Source organism: Sarcophilus harrisii, chromosome 6, assembly GCF_902635505.1.
Source record: "Sarcophilus harrisii chromosome 6, mSarHar1.11, whole genome shotgun sequence".
Classification (NCBI taxonomy): Eukaryota; Metazoa; Chordata; class Mammalia; order Dasyuromorphia; family Dasyuridae; genus Sarcophilus; species Sarcophilus harrisii.
This window is the reverse complement of record NC_045431.1, coordinates 105,005,233-105,022,422: the sequence shown is the minus strand read 5'-3', so window position 1 is coordinate 105,022,422 and position 17,190 is coordinate 105,005,233. Positions and strand designations below refer to the sequence as shown.

At 31.8% G+C, this 17,190-nt stretch overlaps 1 protein-coding gene across 2 annotated transcripts in view; it reads left to right on the top strand.

Moving 5' to 3' along the window:
- The window catches only part of GLRA3 (glycine receptor alpha 3), a 232,996-nt gene extending 229,213 nt beyond the window's left edge, over positions 1-3,783 (top strand). For both annotated transcript variants that reach the window (XM_031941650.1, XM_003773060.4), the window contains one exon: positions 504-3,783. In XM_031941650.1, coding sequence (XP_031797510.1) covers positions 504-782 — 279 coding nt within the window. In that variant the 3' untranslated portion in view covers positions 783-3,783. The remainder of the gene's footprint in view (positions 1-503) is intronic.
- The last annotated feature ends 13,407 nt before the right edge of the window (positions 3,784-17,190 follow it).

The window sequence follows — 17,190 nt, the reverse complement described above, 5'->3', positions numbered from 1 at the left end:
ACATATACACACATATATAAATATATACATATATGGCACATGTTATACATGTATAATATTAACAATGTATAAAATAACATTATATTTTAAATTGTGTGTGAGACAGTATGGCATAGTGAATAGAAATGAATGACTTGGATTCAAGTTTTATCTCTGATACATGCTAGCTGTGTAACTCTGGATAAGTCATTTAACTTCTCTCTGCTTTGGAAAATTCTCTATGGTTATAAATTTCAGAGAAGGTGGCAAACTGCATTGGTAGAGAAATTCCTTCTCCCAATGAAATCACAGGTCCAATCCCTCTTTCTATATCTGCATCTACACATATGTATTCGCAGGTATTTACCAGTATACAGAGATATAACTAGATATGGGTATCTCTATAACTATATGGAAACAAATATATGTCCAAATCACAATTCAAAAATATATTACCACATAGGTCATTTCTCTTTGAAAGTCATTCCATGACATATACATTCTTTTTGTTTCTCTTGTGACAGGATGATGAGGTAAGGGAAAGTCGGTTCAGTTTTACAGCCTATGGAATGGGACCATGTCTACAAGCAAAAGATGGTGTGACCCCAAAGGGGCCAAACAATCCTGCCCAGATCACACCAAAAAACTCCGATGAAATGAGGAAGGTATTTATCGACAGAGCCAAAAAGATTGACACCATTTCCCGAGCCTGCTTCCCATTAGCCTTTTTGATTTTCAACATTTTTTATTGGGTTATCTACAAAATTCTTAGGCATGAGGATATTCATCAGCAGCAAGACTAAACCCACAGAGGCATTGAGGCTTGGTTGTTCCATTTAGCAGGAATTATCTCTGTTAGATATGTTGCATGTTTGTATGTATGTGTGTGTATACACATATTTGCCTGCACAAGAATGTGTGTGTGTGTGTGCGTGTCTGTATGAGTGCATGTGCAGCTGAGATATATGGAGAGGGTTAAAGAAACATATGGAAAAGAGCTTCTATTTTGACTTGCTATGCAGTCATAATCAGGCAGATGAATGAAGATGTGTATATGCTATGATAATCTCTATTTCATGCTGATTAAAAGTGACCAATTTTTTCATAGTAAATCATATCATTGTATATTAAAGCTTTACTGCCAATGCATTTTATGGTACAACTTATTATATAGTGGTAGTAATATCACCACTTTTTGGAGTTTCCTATGATTTTTTTTTTAAATTCAGTGTTATTTCCTATTAAAGTTGGTTTAAAACTCCCCAGTTGAGTACCATATAAGAAGTACCTACTTAGAATTTTTTTGTAAAACAAAAACATAGAAAGTAGTAACAAATCAATGGTTTATCTCTAAAAGCTATTTTCTTAGACTGTGTCTATCTGCCACTTAAATCATTGCTTACTTCAATAGAATATATCAGACAAATTCTAGTTTTGATGTGTCAACATAGCTACTAGCTCTGAAAAATATGAACAAATTTTCTAATACAGAAAATAAGCAAACTTTTTTTTTAAAAAATTTAGTGTTATGAAATTGTTCATAATCAAGTCATCTCTGTAGGTAATTAGTATAAATGGCCCAGGAGGCCAGATAGCCAACAAAATCCACTTCTTAACCTTTATTATTCCCTTTGACTTACAATCAGTTCAATAGAAACACATTGTTTTTAAAAGAATTGTTATGGCTATGTATTTTTAATTATTACCAAAAAATGTTTGCTAAATGTAAGAGAGATTTTTTAGACTTTGATAGTTATTTAATTTTATTCATGTGATTATGGCTAATAATTTTTATTATAGATGAAGATGAATCATTCAGTGTTCATTGAAACATTCACATTTTAATAATGCATGAGGGTTAAAAAGGTGAAAGAAAGTATTTAAAAATTGAGACTAGAAATTGATTGGGTAAAATTGCAATAGAATTATAGATGAATATTGGAACACATTTTCTTGTGAGATTTATATAAGTTTTTAAAACAAATCAAGTTTAAAAGGATAATGCAATATATAAATGTGCTGCAGGACTGAGTCTCTTTTCCCAAAAGCATATAATTGTTGAGTTTTACTTTTACAAATTTCAGGGATGTCTTTAATGTTGAGCACAATTCTTCCATTGCATTAAGATACTTCCTTGGGAGTGTTCATAATGTCACCAAACTGAAATGGAACACAGCATTTTAGTTCCAATTATTTGGGTGCTTCTTAGGTCTGTTTGAATCTAAACCAGAATTTTCTGACAGAATAAGTGCAATTATCAATTGACAGTGTTTGTGGCACATCAGAAATCCCAAATCTAACTACCCAAATGCCATTTTGACAGTACAAATGAAATAGAATATAGGATTCTGGTTTGATTTGATTGCCTCCTGTATTAAATTGTTCTTGAGTAACTATTGTTTTTTATAAAAGCAATACAAACAATGTCAGCTAATTATTGCATTTATGCATCCAATGGGACCCAAAGGACAAGTTACTTCCAAAGAATCATTGCTGCATTGGGAGAATTGAGACCAAGGTAGAAAATCTAGCAAAAGCTCTTTCTTGAACTCAAAATCTGACATTCTGATGCTCTGATCTTTGTACACTGCCAAACTGAAAGCTATAACTGCCAGTTAAATGTAAAGATGTTTCCCAATCTGAAGGGTCACAGTGATTGCTCTGCTGTGACACTACATTCTAATTACCTATCACTTTTAATAATCCCTTTTTTAAAATCATGGCCACTTTCATTGCTCAAATTTCTCCTGTAAGACATAGACAGAACACAAGTTGCCGTTTATCTTGACTTTATAGACAAACACTGCAGCTAAAACTGCTTGTTACTATAAACTTTCCTTATTTTTAAAAAGTGTGTATCCAAAAGCAAAAAAGTGGCTAAGGCAAACATATGCTACATTGCTAGCAGCCGAGTTCATGTGACCCAAACCTTGGCAACATATTTTACTGAAAACAAGAGAGAGAGAGAGAGAGAGAGAGAGAAACACACACACACATACAGAGAGAGAGAGAGAGAGAGAGAGAGAGAGAGAGAGAGAGAGAGAGTATATATATATGTGTGTGTTTCTGTGTTTCTGTGTGTTTTAGCTGGAAGGAAAATGAAAAGTATGAGCTTTTCCAAAGTGTCCCTGAAAAAATTTGTATGCAAATTTTTTGTCCTTTAGTATATTATACATCAGTATTTTCCACTAGTTAGTAAGATATGTTGTCTTATCCCCAGAAAAATATATGTTAAACATATAGAATGTGGGTATACATAATCATATTGCATTTCAGCTACTAAAATCTACTCCAAATATCAGCTGTTTCTATATTAGATGATGAAGCATAAATGACTCCAGTTAAATAACTACTCTTAAACAAATTCAAGCAAGGGTGATTTTGAATCTTGTTCATACTTGTTTCCATATCATCATGTACACATTTTTCCTCTAAAAGTAATAAGAAATTACTCTAATTTCCACATTATTGACTGTGCTGTCAAATGAGAAAATTTCACCTGAATGTAAAAAATTCATTTTTTAAATCTCTCATTAACTATCATGGGAATGTTTTTAATGACCAAATATAACTTAAAAGGGAAGACTTAAGTAAATAAATCTTTCAGACTTCAACCAGTTTTCTAAATCAAAATGAAGCTACATGAAAGCTATGGCTATTATGAGTCAAAATATTGATAGAAATGAACTCTCCAGAAAACATCATGAGGAGATTAGAAGTTAACTAGTCACTCAAATAGCCATATGACTTTATTCCTACATATATAACCTATATTTATTTTTATATATATAGCATATATTTATATTCAGCATATTTGCCTGTATACATATATATACACTCCATACATCTAATCACACATATACATATATTTGTATATATGTGCATACATGAATATATTTAATCTAAGTTATAACAAACACAGGAAAATATATTAGCTCATCATTCTTATAATCTTGAATATCTTGTCTGCTTAGGATAGAAGATTGCCCCATCCCCCTTTATCTAGAGAAATACTTAAGCACTGATCCTAAAAGATTTGTTGGACTATCAGATGTTCATAAATATATTCCCTAATTATAATTCTACATCTGGCTTTTTGGTACAATTATTTGTCCATCCAAGTGTTACATCCAGGTGATCATAGTGGTGAATGTCCAATTCTTAATAAATTCCAAATGCATAATTTCCTTTTCAGTTCTACCTATTCACTTTATAGACTTCTGACTAAGCTCAAATTTATTATTCCCAGGATTTCATGTTTAGATATGTCCATTTTTCTACAATATGGCTATAATTTGGGTCAGCAAATCCTCATCATTCTAAAATATATTAAAGTTTATGGAGCAATGGAGTATTAACTAATACAAAGCTGGTTCAAAACTAGGAAGACCTGAGTCCCAGTCTCACTTCTAACACATCCTGGCTGTGTTGATCCTGGCCAAGTCACTTATTCTCAGGATGCTATGGGTAACTCTCTAACTCTAAGTAGCTGAGATGGTGCTGATTTATAATGGCAGAAAGCATTTCCTCACCCAGGATCCTCATCCCATTGAAATCAGAGGCCCACTCCTAATCTCCTATAGTTATTGATACTCTTAGAGAAGACCACAGGAAAGAGAAAAAATATAACTAAAACTGACAGGCTAGCTTAAAGGGCAGTTCCTATATTAAACTTTGCCATCTACAAGAAGTTTTTTTCTAAGGAAAATAATCATCTTTTTTTTCTTGAAAAAGAAAGTGCATCTGTCTCATTTCTTCTCCATTTTTGTCCTAGCAATTTCCTCTTCCCTTTTCAGATCCTTTCTCAGAATTGAGGTGTCTTCTTACTACCACTTTTTAAAAGACTATCCATTCTCAATATCCCCACCGTTCAACTCCCCCTACCTTTTCCCACTTAACATATAGCCCTTGCCTCACATCAACTACTCTTTTCTTAACCTGATACATTCAAGACTACTAATCATTTAGCTCTGTTAACAGAAGGCTAAACCCGTTGAAATTTACCTGTACCAACAAAGCCCAGTAGTCTATATAACACAGAGGCTCATAATCTCAAATATACAGTCAATTGTTTAGATTTTACAGAGTTTGTAAACGTGGATGAAAAAATACATCATTGCTTTCATCATCTTTTAATAAAATGTAGCATGTTTTCAATTATTTAAAAACATTATTCTTAGAAGAAATCTATAGGGCTTTACCAAACCACCAAAATGATTTTTACCCAAAAATAGACTAAGAAATTCTTAATTAATAGAATGAATTATGAAACACTTAAGTTGGAGCAGTAGAAAATAGGTAATCCTAATTTAGAGAAAAATCCATTAAAAAAAGATATTAGCCTTATAAGCAATCATTTTGCAGCCATGGACTTAATATTTCTAACTTCTAAAATATGTTTCTTATACTTCACAGAACAGATGATACATATACTTTCTAAATTTATCATTCGCTTTAGCCAGAGAAGAAAAATTAATTAAGTCCACAACCTAGCACTTATTTTAATAATGTTAGTCAATAAATGCAGAGTATAAAATGCTTGGGAAATATATTTAAAAGAAGAGTGGTACCTACCTTCATTTCTATAACCAATCTTCCCCATTTAGTCATATTCACTAATTTTGGAGATAGAAATCACAAAATTTGCTTGATTTGAGAATATATGCATTTCATCAGATTATGCTATTGTCTAAATTGTGTGCTTTTGAAAACTGTAGCAATACTCTTATTAAATGGAACTGTAAGTAAATATTACACTAAATAATCACCACATGTTTCCTGACTTTCTAAAGGTAATTCCATACAGGTGAAAAAAATCAGAGTAATTGAAAATTGGTAAATTCCAATATAATTTTTAAATGGGCCCAACATAAAAATGTCCCCATTACCATGGTCTACACAAGTCAATCTAAAACACAATGATGGGGATATTTGGGGGCAATGATTATAGATTCATTGTTTCAAGGTGTGTTAGAGGTAGAAGAGACGTGCGTTAACCAAATTTTCTATGGCATTAGTACTGGGTTTAAATAGTTATGGAAAATAAAATTAAAAATGCTAATAATAACAACCAAAACTATGTTTTGAAGCTTCCAGACTAATTTAATGAGCATTCTTTTCAGTGTCAAAAAACACCTCCAGATATTCAATTCATTTTTAGAAGCAAAGCACTGAGTGTAAAAGCAACCAAAGTTGGCTCAGTGGAAGTTTTAACCAGATAAATATATTTACTACATAGTTGTAATGTTAAGTACAAGAAATAATTTTTGCACTTGTGAGAAATTTGTGAGATACAATCTCAATTATCTTCTGTATATTAAAACATATAATCAATTCTACTTAATTGTCCTTCACAGGAAAAGACGGCCATTAGTACAAAGAAAAACAGTGTGGCTACAAATGGAATACAAAACCCCCAAAGATCCCTAATAGTACTTTAGAATGTACAAATTGGTCCTCTTATAGACAAGAACAAGTTGACCTTAATAATAAATCCCTTTCATACTTTTCTGAAATAGGGTCTTCTCAATTACATTTGTATTTTATTTTCTTTTTATTGGTATTACAAAGAGTAAGGAAAGAAGAGAGCCAATCCCATGTTATTTCCAAAGCTAACCAACCTTTTTAATCACAGACCTTTGTCAAATTCTTAAATATTATATTTTGGAAAACTGGGTTCAGCGATGAAATCACCCAGTTTTCCTACCCTAGTATCTTTAAATTTGAGGTATATAAGTATTGCTCTATTCTACATTTGCTATGTTAAGCAGGGGCATCAGTTCCAGAGGAGGCTCATAGCTACCGTGATTCCCTAAGGTTGAATAAGTGTCTAGGGCAGCAAAACTACTTCCAGAGACTAGAGGAGAGCATTATATATTTCAACACTGGACAAAGGATATAGAATTCCCTAATGGCAAGTGGGACTTTCCCTTTAAAAAGTTCTCCATTTGTTGTCATTGGATTTTAGAATGATGGATTGTCCTACGTCAATGTGACCCAGGAAATTAACAGGCTAATTTCAAAATGGAAACATAGTTATATTTCAAGAATAAGAGTTCTTAGTTCTTCCAAGTAGTATAAAAATGTTGGCATGTTTCAGAGGATTTGACAAATTCTTTGTTATGAAAGCATAATGCTTAGTGTTCAAAATGCAGTAATAAAGTTATATGAGGTGAACCATTCATCAAAATATCTTTGCTACAGAATAGTAAAATATTATACTAGATTTCTTTCCAAAAATGACCAGCTATTTGTCAGATCTTAGTGATAACCATTTTTATCGGAAATTTTTCTAGCATTTTAACAAGAAATCTTTCTATTATTTCTTGGAGTTCTCATATGGTTAAAATCAGAATGGAAATATATATGTAAATATATATATATCCCTTTATTCAATACACTTGAATCTAATCTCAAAGAACAATGAAAGTATTCATCAGCTAAATGGATCCAAGAATCTATTTTTTTTTTGCTTTTGCCATTTTTCTCAATTTCTTTCTTTAATTTCCAATAATAATTTTCTATATTAGAATGAGAAAATTGGAAACGAGCACCTATTATATCTATTCTAGTGCAAGATTTGATTCTATGATATCCCAGATATAAAAAATATAAAAATTTCTGGTGAAGGAAACTCATTATTGAGTTATTATTGAGTATCTTTAATTCTTTTTTAAATGTTTCTTTAAATTGAATCCAAATTTGTGGTTCTATTACTTTTATCAGTTGTTCTGCTTTCTACAACCATATAGAATAAGTCTATTACATTTTGCACATCATGGACCTTTATAAAATTTCTCCAAATATAAAAATCCACGTATCTTCCCTTGATCTTCTAATATGACTTTTATTTCTTCTTAAGCCATTTATAAATGCACTTTAGTCTTGAAGGATAAAGAATTGCTTCCATTCAAAACTAGGATAAAGTACAAAATTAGCATAAGCAAATCAAAATTTATGGAAAATTTTTGTATGATATATGCAGTAAAATTAAAAAGAAAAGTGTCTTCCTTATCTTTAACCATATTCAGCAATAATTTTTGTTGCCAAGATTCAATTGAGGAATATAGAAAGAGGTGGAAATATTAAACAATCCCTAATTAGGTCATTAGATAAGAAACTATACTAGCCCAAAAGAATTCACATCTTTTCTTTTTCAGGAAAGATAAGATGAAATATAGTTGATATATTAAGTTGTTTTTATAGTAACAGCTGGTCTTTCTTAAGGGTTGATTTTAGCAAAGGTGCCTTCAGGCAACCCACATCTTTATTATTATAAACACATCAGCTCTAATGGCTTATGATTGTAGATGAGAATGTTAGAAGCTGTGGGTTAAATGCCAGGGAAAAATATGTATATATAAAGATTTGGAGGTATTGTATTTTTGACATGCTTGAATATTATTGCACTCTTTCACTTTCATCTCTGTGAAATATGCAAGTTGCCATCTTTGAGTTTTTGTGTAACTTACAGTAGAGTGGTGATCCTGGAAAAAAAAAAATGGGTCCAAGTATTGACATTCTACATTCCATTGATGTGTACTAGTGTGTTCTATCAAACAAAAACAAACAAATAAAAAATGTGCCATAAGCTTTCAACATGTTTTAACATCATACAGTGACTTTTGTGATAGTGAGGAAAAAAATATTTAAAAGACAACCAAAAACAGTATTACTATGATAGTATGTAAATTACCTATCTGTAGTTTTTGTCTCCTGAAATTTGTGTCCTGGTGCCAAGTGGCATATTTCATCAGGAAAATTTTGTTTTCTTAAAATTATATTAAATGTCATGCATGAATTTGATTGAATTGCTTTTTGAATTATCTTTTGTTCATTACTACAACTAACAAACCCTAGTCAGAATTGTTAATTTCGTGTGCAGTTTATGTCATTCATGTAACTGTAGAAACTTTGATCAAATGGAATAAAGAGATCTTTTTTTCCAGAATATGGATTGTTCTCTCTAGTATATGTCAGTATTCTGGGTTGGACCTATCTCAGGTCAGATCTGTCCCTTAATAATTTATGTTAGAACCTGGAACACAATGATATACTTATAAATCATTCAACAGTTAGCTACTTGGCCATTGTAGAAGGATAGGCATTGAGGATTCAAGATAATTCAATAGGATGAATCCCGCAACATTAAATTGTCAATTTTGATCCTCTCATTAAGCATCAGAGACCAAGAAGTGTTAATAACAGCTTGAATGTTTAATATAATAAGCTAACTAAAATTCAAAGACAATCTCAATACCTTTTAAAGTAGAAGTAGTTTAGTTAACATGAGATTTGGGATTAAGACACTGCTTTCAGTAAAAAAAAAAAATACTACTCAGTAGAGTATCACTTTTTTATAATCAATGTTTTCTTTAAAATATCTTGGGTTTGTTATTTAGTTGTAGTATAACCTTATACTTGGTAGTAATGATGGCAAACATCGTAGCTTATTTTTACATAAAACTATAAAGTTTGCAAAATGTTTTCTAGTAATCTCCATTAAACTTCCTTGCAGTATAGATGAATATGTAAAATGAGGGATTGGACATTTTTAATGTCTCTTCTAATTCTCCAGATATCTATATAACATGTCTACATAAAAGAGTAATGGAAGAAATGCAGACTCTAAAAATAAGACTTATCTAGAAGCAATCCAATAGACATATTTTTGAGTAATAACTTAAAAATGTGGAATTTCTGACTATAAAACCAAAAGATGACAATAGATGCCTTTAATTATAATGAAGCAGTAGAAAAAAGATGGATCTGAGTGATTTTCTATTGCACATGATAAAATCTAATTTTGGCAGGAGAGATTTTACAAATATAAATTCCTATTGTCTGACAGAGTGGGTTTTTATGGAACAGACAGAAAGGTTAACAGTTTCAATAAATGTATTCCATGTAGACAGGCAATTTGGATTCATGGACTTAACCTAAGTAAATATTGTGATATGGCACAGAAATTAATATTGATTAGGCTACAAAAACTATGACATCTAAGACTAGGGACTCATTTTACTCTTCTATGGTCAAACTTTATCTGGAATACTAAGTTCACTCTTTCTTAACTCAATAATTTAGTAAAAAAAAAATATATATATTGATAAACTGTTATTTCCAAAGGTGGAACAAACATTATAAAGAGGTTCTAGCTAGGGATTCTTAACCTAAGGTCAATAGACATCCTTCCTCAAGAGGTCAGTAAATATATTTCAGGAGGTCTATCAGTTTGGATAGGGTGAAGAATTAACATGCATATTTTGATATAATTGGTTTCTTTTGTAATTGAATGTATTTTATTCATTTAATAAATTTTTTCTAGGAACAGAATCCATAGGTTTCACCAGACTTAAAAGGATCCTAGAGGGAAATAAGCATTGATATAATACCTAGTATGTTACAAATATTTTCTCATTTGATCCTCACAACAACTCTATAAAATAGATGCTATAATTATCCTTATTTTACAGTTGAAAAGACTGAAGTAGACAGTGGTTAAATGAGGTTATTCAAAGTCACAGATCTAATAAGTGAGTCATACTTGAATTCAGATCTTCCTGACACCAGGGTTGGCAAATTATTCACTGTGCCACCTAACTGCTTCTTTCAAAAAAGGGCAAAAGGAAGGAGGAGAAAAAAGAAAGGAGAAGGAGGAGAAGAAGAAAAATGTGAAGAAACCATCTTTTAGGACTAGATCATGACATATAAAGACTGGGTAAAGGAACTGGGAACTGGGAATGTTCAGCCTCTAAATGCCAAAAAGTACACGCAAACAAAATGTTAGTCTTTAAAGAACTATGTGAAAGAAGAGCTAAATTCAGGGCTAAAATCAAGTCTGCTGTACAAATTCACTTACTGAAGGTTGTTCTCTAATAGCATTTTCTTAATCACATTTCAGTTGAATCCATGTGTTTATCACATGGATGGCATAACTTAAAAAGTGTAAAAGTGTGTTCTCAATCACCCATTAATCCTGATTTTTAAAAAATTCAGGATATTTTCCTTTTTTAGATCTTGAAAATGAATCCCTGCCATTTACAAACTATTCTTCCAGAAACTTGTTTAGGTGAGCAAAGTCCAGCTGCTATGGGGCTTGGATTTATGGGCACCGAGCAGGAAAAAAAAAATTCTAGGTGACTTCTTGTACTAGGATTAAAAAAGAGACTATAATGTGTGGATTTAAATAAGATAAACCAGAATAATCAATAATACTTTCTCAACCTCCAAAAGAAAAAATAACCCAAACTCCAGAGGTTATAGAAATTTGCCAGGAATAAAACTGAAATAGAATATTCATCAATAACAAATAAGCTATTTTATAGAGGCACAGGAACCAAGCTTAGCCAAACTGGGGCATGTCATGAAAAAGGCTCTTTTGATAAATCTATACTTTATAGAAGTCTCAAAGGAAACAATACCCACAGTTTTATGAATAACATGAGTTTGAGTTGAGTTTCATGCTTTTCCCAACAAGCTGAAATCCAAGCAAACCAAAAACAAAACCAAATAAATTGAAAAATATCTTCATTGAAGATATTCAATTTAAGACACTATGAAAAAGGGGCAATTATGTGGGATAATGGATAGAGCACTAACACCGGAGTCAGAAGGACCTGAGTTCAAATGTGGCTTTAGGATAGCCATGTATCATTGGGCCAGCCACTTAATCCTGACTGCCTCCAAAAAATAAATCCTATTAAAAAAAAAGTATACAGTGTAGTTTAATGGTTAAAAAACTGTCCTCAGAGTCAAGAAACCCAAGTTAAATCTGATTTCTGAAATATACTGACCTTGGCCTATTCACTTAAATTCCCAATAACCCATACAGTTCTCTGAGATTAATTTGAAAAGCGGGTATCAAAATGCTTGCCATAAAGGAAATATCCTCACTAGCAGTTCTCCATTTAAATAAAATGATGATTTTTTTTAAAAAATAAAATCAACCAATAAAATAGATTAGTTGATTATGAAACACTCAAGTTTGAGAAATAGATACCTAATATTTTCAATTAAAAAACATGAATTACCTGAATTTTTTAAAAAATGAAATCTATTCACCAAGACTGATTTGGTTATATAAGAACTTTAAATTTCATGTGTTTTATAAAGTTAATGAAAACACTGAGGTCACTAAAAATAAACTAAATTGGGAAGGAAAAAATTGAGCCTAGAAGATATCACTATTTTTTTTATATTTGTTTAACAGAAAACACAATTTATAGGATTTCCAACAGTAAATACTGCAAAAAGTTGAGTAGCTAATATACTTTAAAATGCTGAACACATTTTGACTAAAAATACCTTTAATATCTTGTAGAATATAAATAACATGCTAAGCTTGGATTCTATTTAAAATTTATTTGACATTCTGTTCTAGTTTGGTAATCATTTCTGGAAAGATGTATCACAAAATGCAATGATGAGCTCGCATGCAGGTAACATGAAAATTATTTCTGAAACTTCTAACTAATCAAAAAATTTCCTTTGCCTTGAATGTGCAAATGCAGATTATGTAGCATGATAGAAAAAAAAATACCTCTCTAAGGTATATGATGAATTTTAAGATCATTACTCTATCATTCTAGATATACAGAAGTCCATATGGAAAAATCTTATTTTTTTTTTGAAATTGAGCTTTTGGACATGGCTATTAATGATGGGGAAGTTGTCAGTCATTTCATATTTGGGACAACAAAATGAGAAAGATAAAATTATGTCTAGGCCAAAAAAAACCACCTATAAATGATTCTAGCCTATCAAGTTTCAAGTTTCAGAACTGGGTTTTTCTGGGAAATAATTCAACTCTCACCTAATTGTGGAATTTATTGTTTGACTAGATGAAGTGGCACAACTCCTTAACACATGCCATTTATTACAGTAGTCTCTTTAATAGTTTAGGCTTCCCCAACTGGAAAGATTACTTCTTTCATTAATGATTGCCTCATGAGCAATTGGATTTTTGACTTCTTGTCTCTCCTTTGTTTTTCTATCCTCTTTCTCAATTTCCCCTTCTATGATCTCCACACAACTACTGAAATCTTCCACTCTCTTGCATAAGAAACTTCAATGGCTCCCTGTTTTATCAAGGATACAATTCTAACTACTAAGTCTACCATTTAAAGGCATTCACAATCCACTTCCAGAGCCGATGTACTTTGTGTTCCAAAATATGCAAACCGACATATACTGCTCTCTGCATTCAGGTTTCTATCTCCAATCTCTGGGTTTTTTGTTTGTTTATTTGTTTGTTTGTTTGATGTTTGGTTTTTTGCACAACCTTCTTCATCTCTTAGAAACCAGCTTTTTTTAAGATTCATTTCGTATGCCACTGCCTAAGAAAAGCCTTTTATAATCTTTTTAATTGTTCAACTTCCCTCCTCAAATTAGCAAATATAATTAAGTGCTTGCTACATTCCTCTCTACAAATAGAATATGAGCTCCTTAAGGACCAGGACTTTAAATTGTTATTGGACCCCCACCAAATATAATAGTGCCTTACACAAAGTTATTTTTTAATAAATACATTCAACACAGTTGTGCTGCTTCCCCATGGGTTCAAGCAAATTTGTGTTACAGATCATCAAATGGGGCCTCAATACTAAAATTATTATATTCTATCTACTCTTTTATCTTAACTATATTTTATCTCTTCATCTACCATTTCTCATAATAACTGTCCCAATTCTGTTCTCCTTTCACAGACAATTACCCTGTTTCTCCACATTTAAAACTTAGAAGATTTTGACTGAGGAGATTGAGGACATATGACTAGATGAAATCCCTTCTTATATTCCTTAAAATTTTTCATCCTTACTAATTTGTTTACTTCTTTTTAGATATGGAAGAAGAGATATTCTTACTGTTTTACTGCCTACTATCTATGACTACTGCCTTTATCTATGACTACTGTGGAGACTTATTCCAGTAGTCAGCTATTCTCTTTCACAAACATTAACTTTCTTCCTTACTGGAGCCAAAAGTCAGCTATTATCTCTCATGTAGTTTAACTTTCTTCCTTACCATTGGTTCCAAAACCAAAACAAAGCATAACAACCAAAAACCATATTTGTTCCTTTGCATCAACCTACAAACACACTGTCATAACTCTTAAAAAAAAAAAACTCTCCTCTGATCTCTCTGTCCCAGTATTCCATTTTTGTCCTTCCCTTCACTACAGAATTTCTTAAAATTTTGCCTAAATTTTATAGCCTGCTTCCTTATAACCCATTCTCCCTTCAACCCCATTAAAAATCACCATCCTCATCCTCATATATTTATTATATACCTATTAGTGTCTGACACTTTGCTAGGTGTTAAGAATCCAAAAACAAAAAAGCAAAACATAATCCCTGTCATAATAAAGCTTTTGTTCTAATGTAGAAGATGATATGGAAACAACTATGGACATAAGAGATATAAATAGTCTAAATGGCAAGAAACCTCAGAGAGAAGGAAAACAGTCCTAGGGACCAGAAAAGATCTCTTCTAGAAAGCAACATTTGAATTGAATCTTGAAGAAAACAAGAGTTAGTGGTGGTGAGGGAGACCATTCCAAACATTGCCATTATTCCTGGATTGTAAAGTAGGTGTGACTGGAATAGTAAAAAAGTTCCAAGTTAAAAATAGAATTAAGAGCTAAATAGACAATTTTAGATTTGATTCTAAGGGCAAAAGGGATCCAATGGCATTTATTAAGTGGGGCAGGAGAAAAGTGGGGCAGTGTTTGCTAGGGTAACATGGTCAGATTTACATTGTAGGAAGATTAAAAGTCCTCAGAGGACCTTGGCCTGGATTAGAGAGAGATAAGATAGGGAGAGCAACCAGAAAAATCATAATGGTCCAGATGTGAGACTCATTATCTTTCCCTACAAATAATCACCTTTTACAAATTTTCCTATCACTATCATCTTCTCAGACACCCAGACTGGTAGTCTTGACTACTTATACACATATATATCCAACTTATCATTTCTTCCTTCATGATATTTATTACATATGTCTAATTATATCTACCATTTTACTAAAACTATTCAAAAAGTCAGTAGCTAATTTTCTAATCCAATTTTTAAAAACTTTTATCTTCATTGATCATCTATGATTTTTGATCCTGTCAATTACTCTGTCAAACTGAAAGAGATCTTCCAGAGATACCACATTCTATCTGTTCTTCTACCACTCCCCAATGATTCCATACTGTATCCTTCACTCAAGCTTCATTCTCTTCCCAAATCCACAATGTGGATAATCCCCAAAGATTTGTCCTGGTATCTCATCTTTCTCTGTACTCTCATTCTCAGCAACATAATTCGTTCTGAGTTTCATTTTTATATAGGTAACTCTAAAATCTCTCTCATTTCAATCCTAATATCTTTTCCCCAGATACATCTCCAGTTACCATTAAAGAAGTTTATTCTCAAACACCTTCAATTGTACAGATCTAAAATCTAATATCAAAAGCTTTCCCTTTAAGCTTCCACTTCCACTACCCTGTTTTTTTTAATAATTAGATAATTACATACTTTTAGTAAATTGCATAGCCTTTTATTAATCCTCCCCACCAACATTCTCTCTGCTATCCATTCTATACTTCATACTAATTAGGATAAAATTTCCTATTTGTAAATTTAGTTATGTGACTATTCAGAAATCTTCAGAGATGCCTTCTTGTCAAATTCAGCACCTCTTTACCTGGCAAGCAGGTTCTCTACATTTTGGTACTTCTATTTTCTGATCCTTTATTATCAATATTTTTTATCTCTAGTTGTGGGAATTTCCTACTAGTATGGGAAAATAATCATTTTTCAATTTATAGTGTTATGGAGCTTCCGGCAATAAGAGATAAAGTAATTTATCCCAAGTCACACAAACCATATGTATCAAAGAACTTCTTGGCTTAAAGAATCTAGCTGTATAATCATCTCATTATTCTCTTCTATATCCTTTCTGCTCCAGATATAATGAACTATTTTCTTTTAAACATTTTACTGGGGCAGCTAGGTGGTGCAGTGGATAGAGCACCAGCCCTGAAGTCAGGAGGACCTGAGTTCAAATCTGACCTAAGATTTGTTTTCTAGCTGTGTGACCCTGGGCAAGTCATTTAACCCCAATTGCCTCCACCAAAAAAAAAAAAATCAAACGTGTTACATACTAATGCCTCAAACTTTCCTCAGGCTGTATTTTTAACAGTATTTCTTTCTCTTTTCCTATGTTTAATTTCCATGTATCCTTTAATGTCCAATTCACATATCACCTTCTCCAGGAAGTTTTTCCTGATTCATTTATTGGTAAGGATCTTCCCTCTTAGACTTCACATAGTATTTTGATCTTTAATTCTCTAATACCATTATCATATTTTTTAAATTAAATCTATCCCCCATCAGACTATAAATCTTGAAACCTAGGAATGGTGTCTTAGCTAAAATTTATCTGTGCCCTAGAACAGTTGTTTGCAAACTAGATTTAATGTATATTTCATTTTATTATATTGTTTTATTATTTAACACAAAATATTGAATTATTTACTTACTTTGAAAATTAAAACAAGTAAAATTTATATAATCTTTATTAAATAGTCAAAGATTACTAAATCTTTGTGAACCATCTCTAGAAATGCAGCCAAAATAAGTCTTTTCCTGAACCACAAGATGGCTCCCTCTCATTGGTTTGGCAATTCACAAAGATTTTTGTTAATTGAATTATCCTCATTTTCTCAATGGGGAGACAGAGACCTAAATGTATGGCTGTATCTATGGAAGGGAATTAATTATTGTAATCACCAGTGTGAGGTTTTAAACTGTAATTTGGTGCTGGTGGTAGTAATGGTGGTGGTAGTGGTGAATGTATTAAGAGACTTGATATAGAATGGAGTAAGATCTCACATCTGCAAATATTTCACAAATATAGGTTCATCGATAATCTATTGGCATAGAATCTAAAGTTACCCCCTCTCTCTCTCAGACTTTCACAATTGGCTAAAAGCCAGAAAGTAGGATGGTTATGAAAAAGAGGAACTGAGAATTGAGAGTTTACCACTTATTCTCTCCATTCTTTTAATATATTTGTTGTACCTTGGCTTCTTCCAAATACAAATCTAGGGAGGTTTTGGTAGCTGTTTTTAAAAATCATACTGATTGGCCACTAATCATTAATTTCATTTAGATATGATTGTCAACTATCAAATATTTAACAAGATCAGGTGATAGTCAT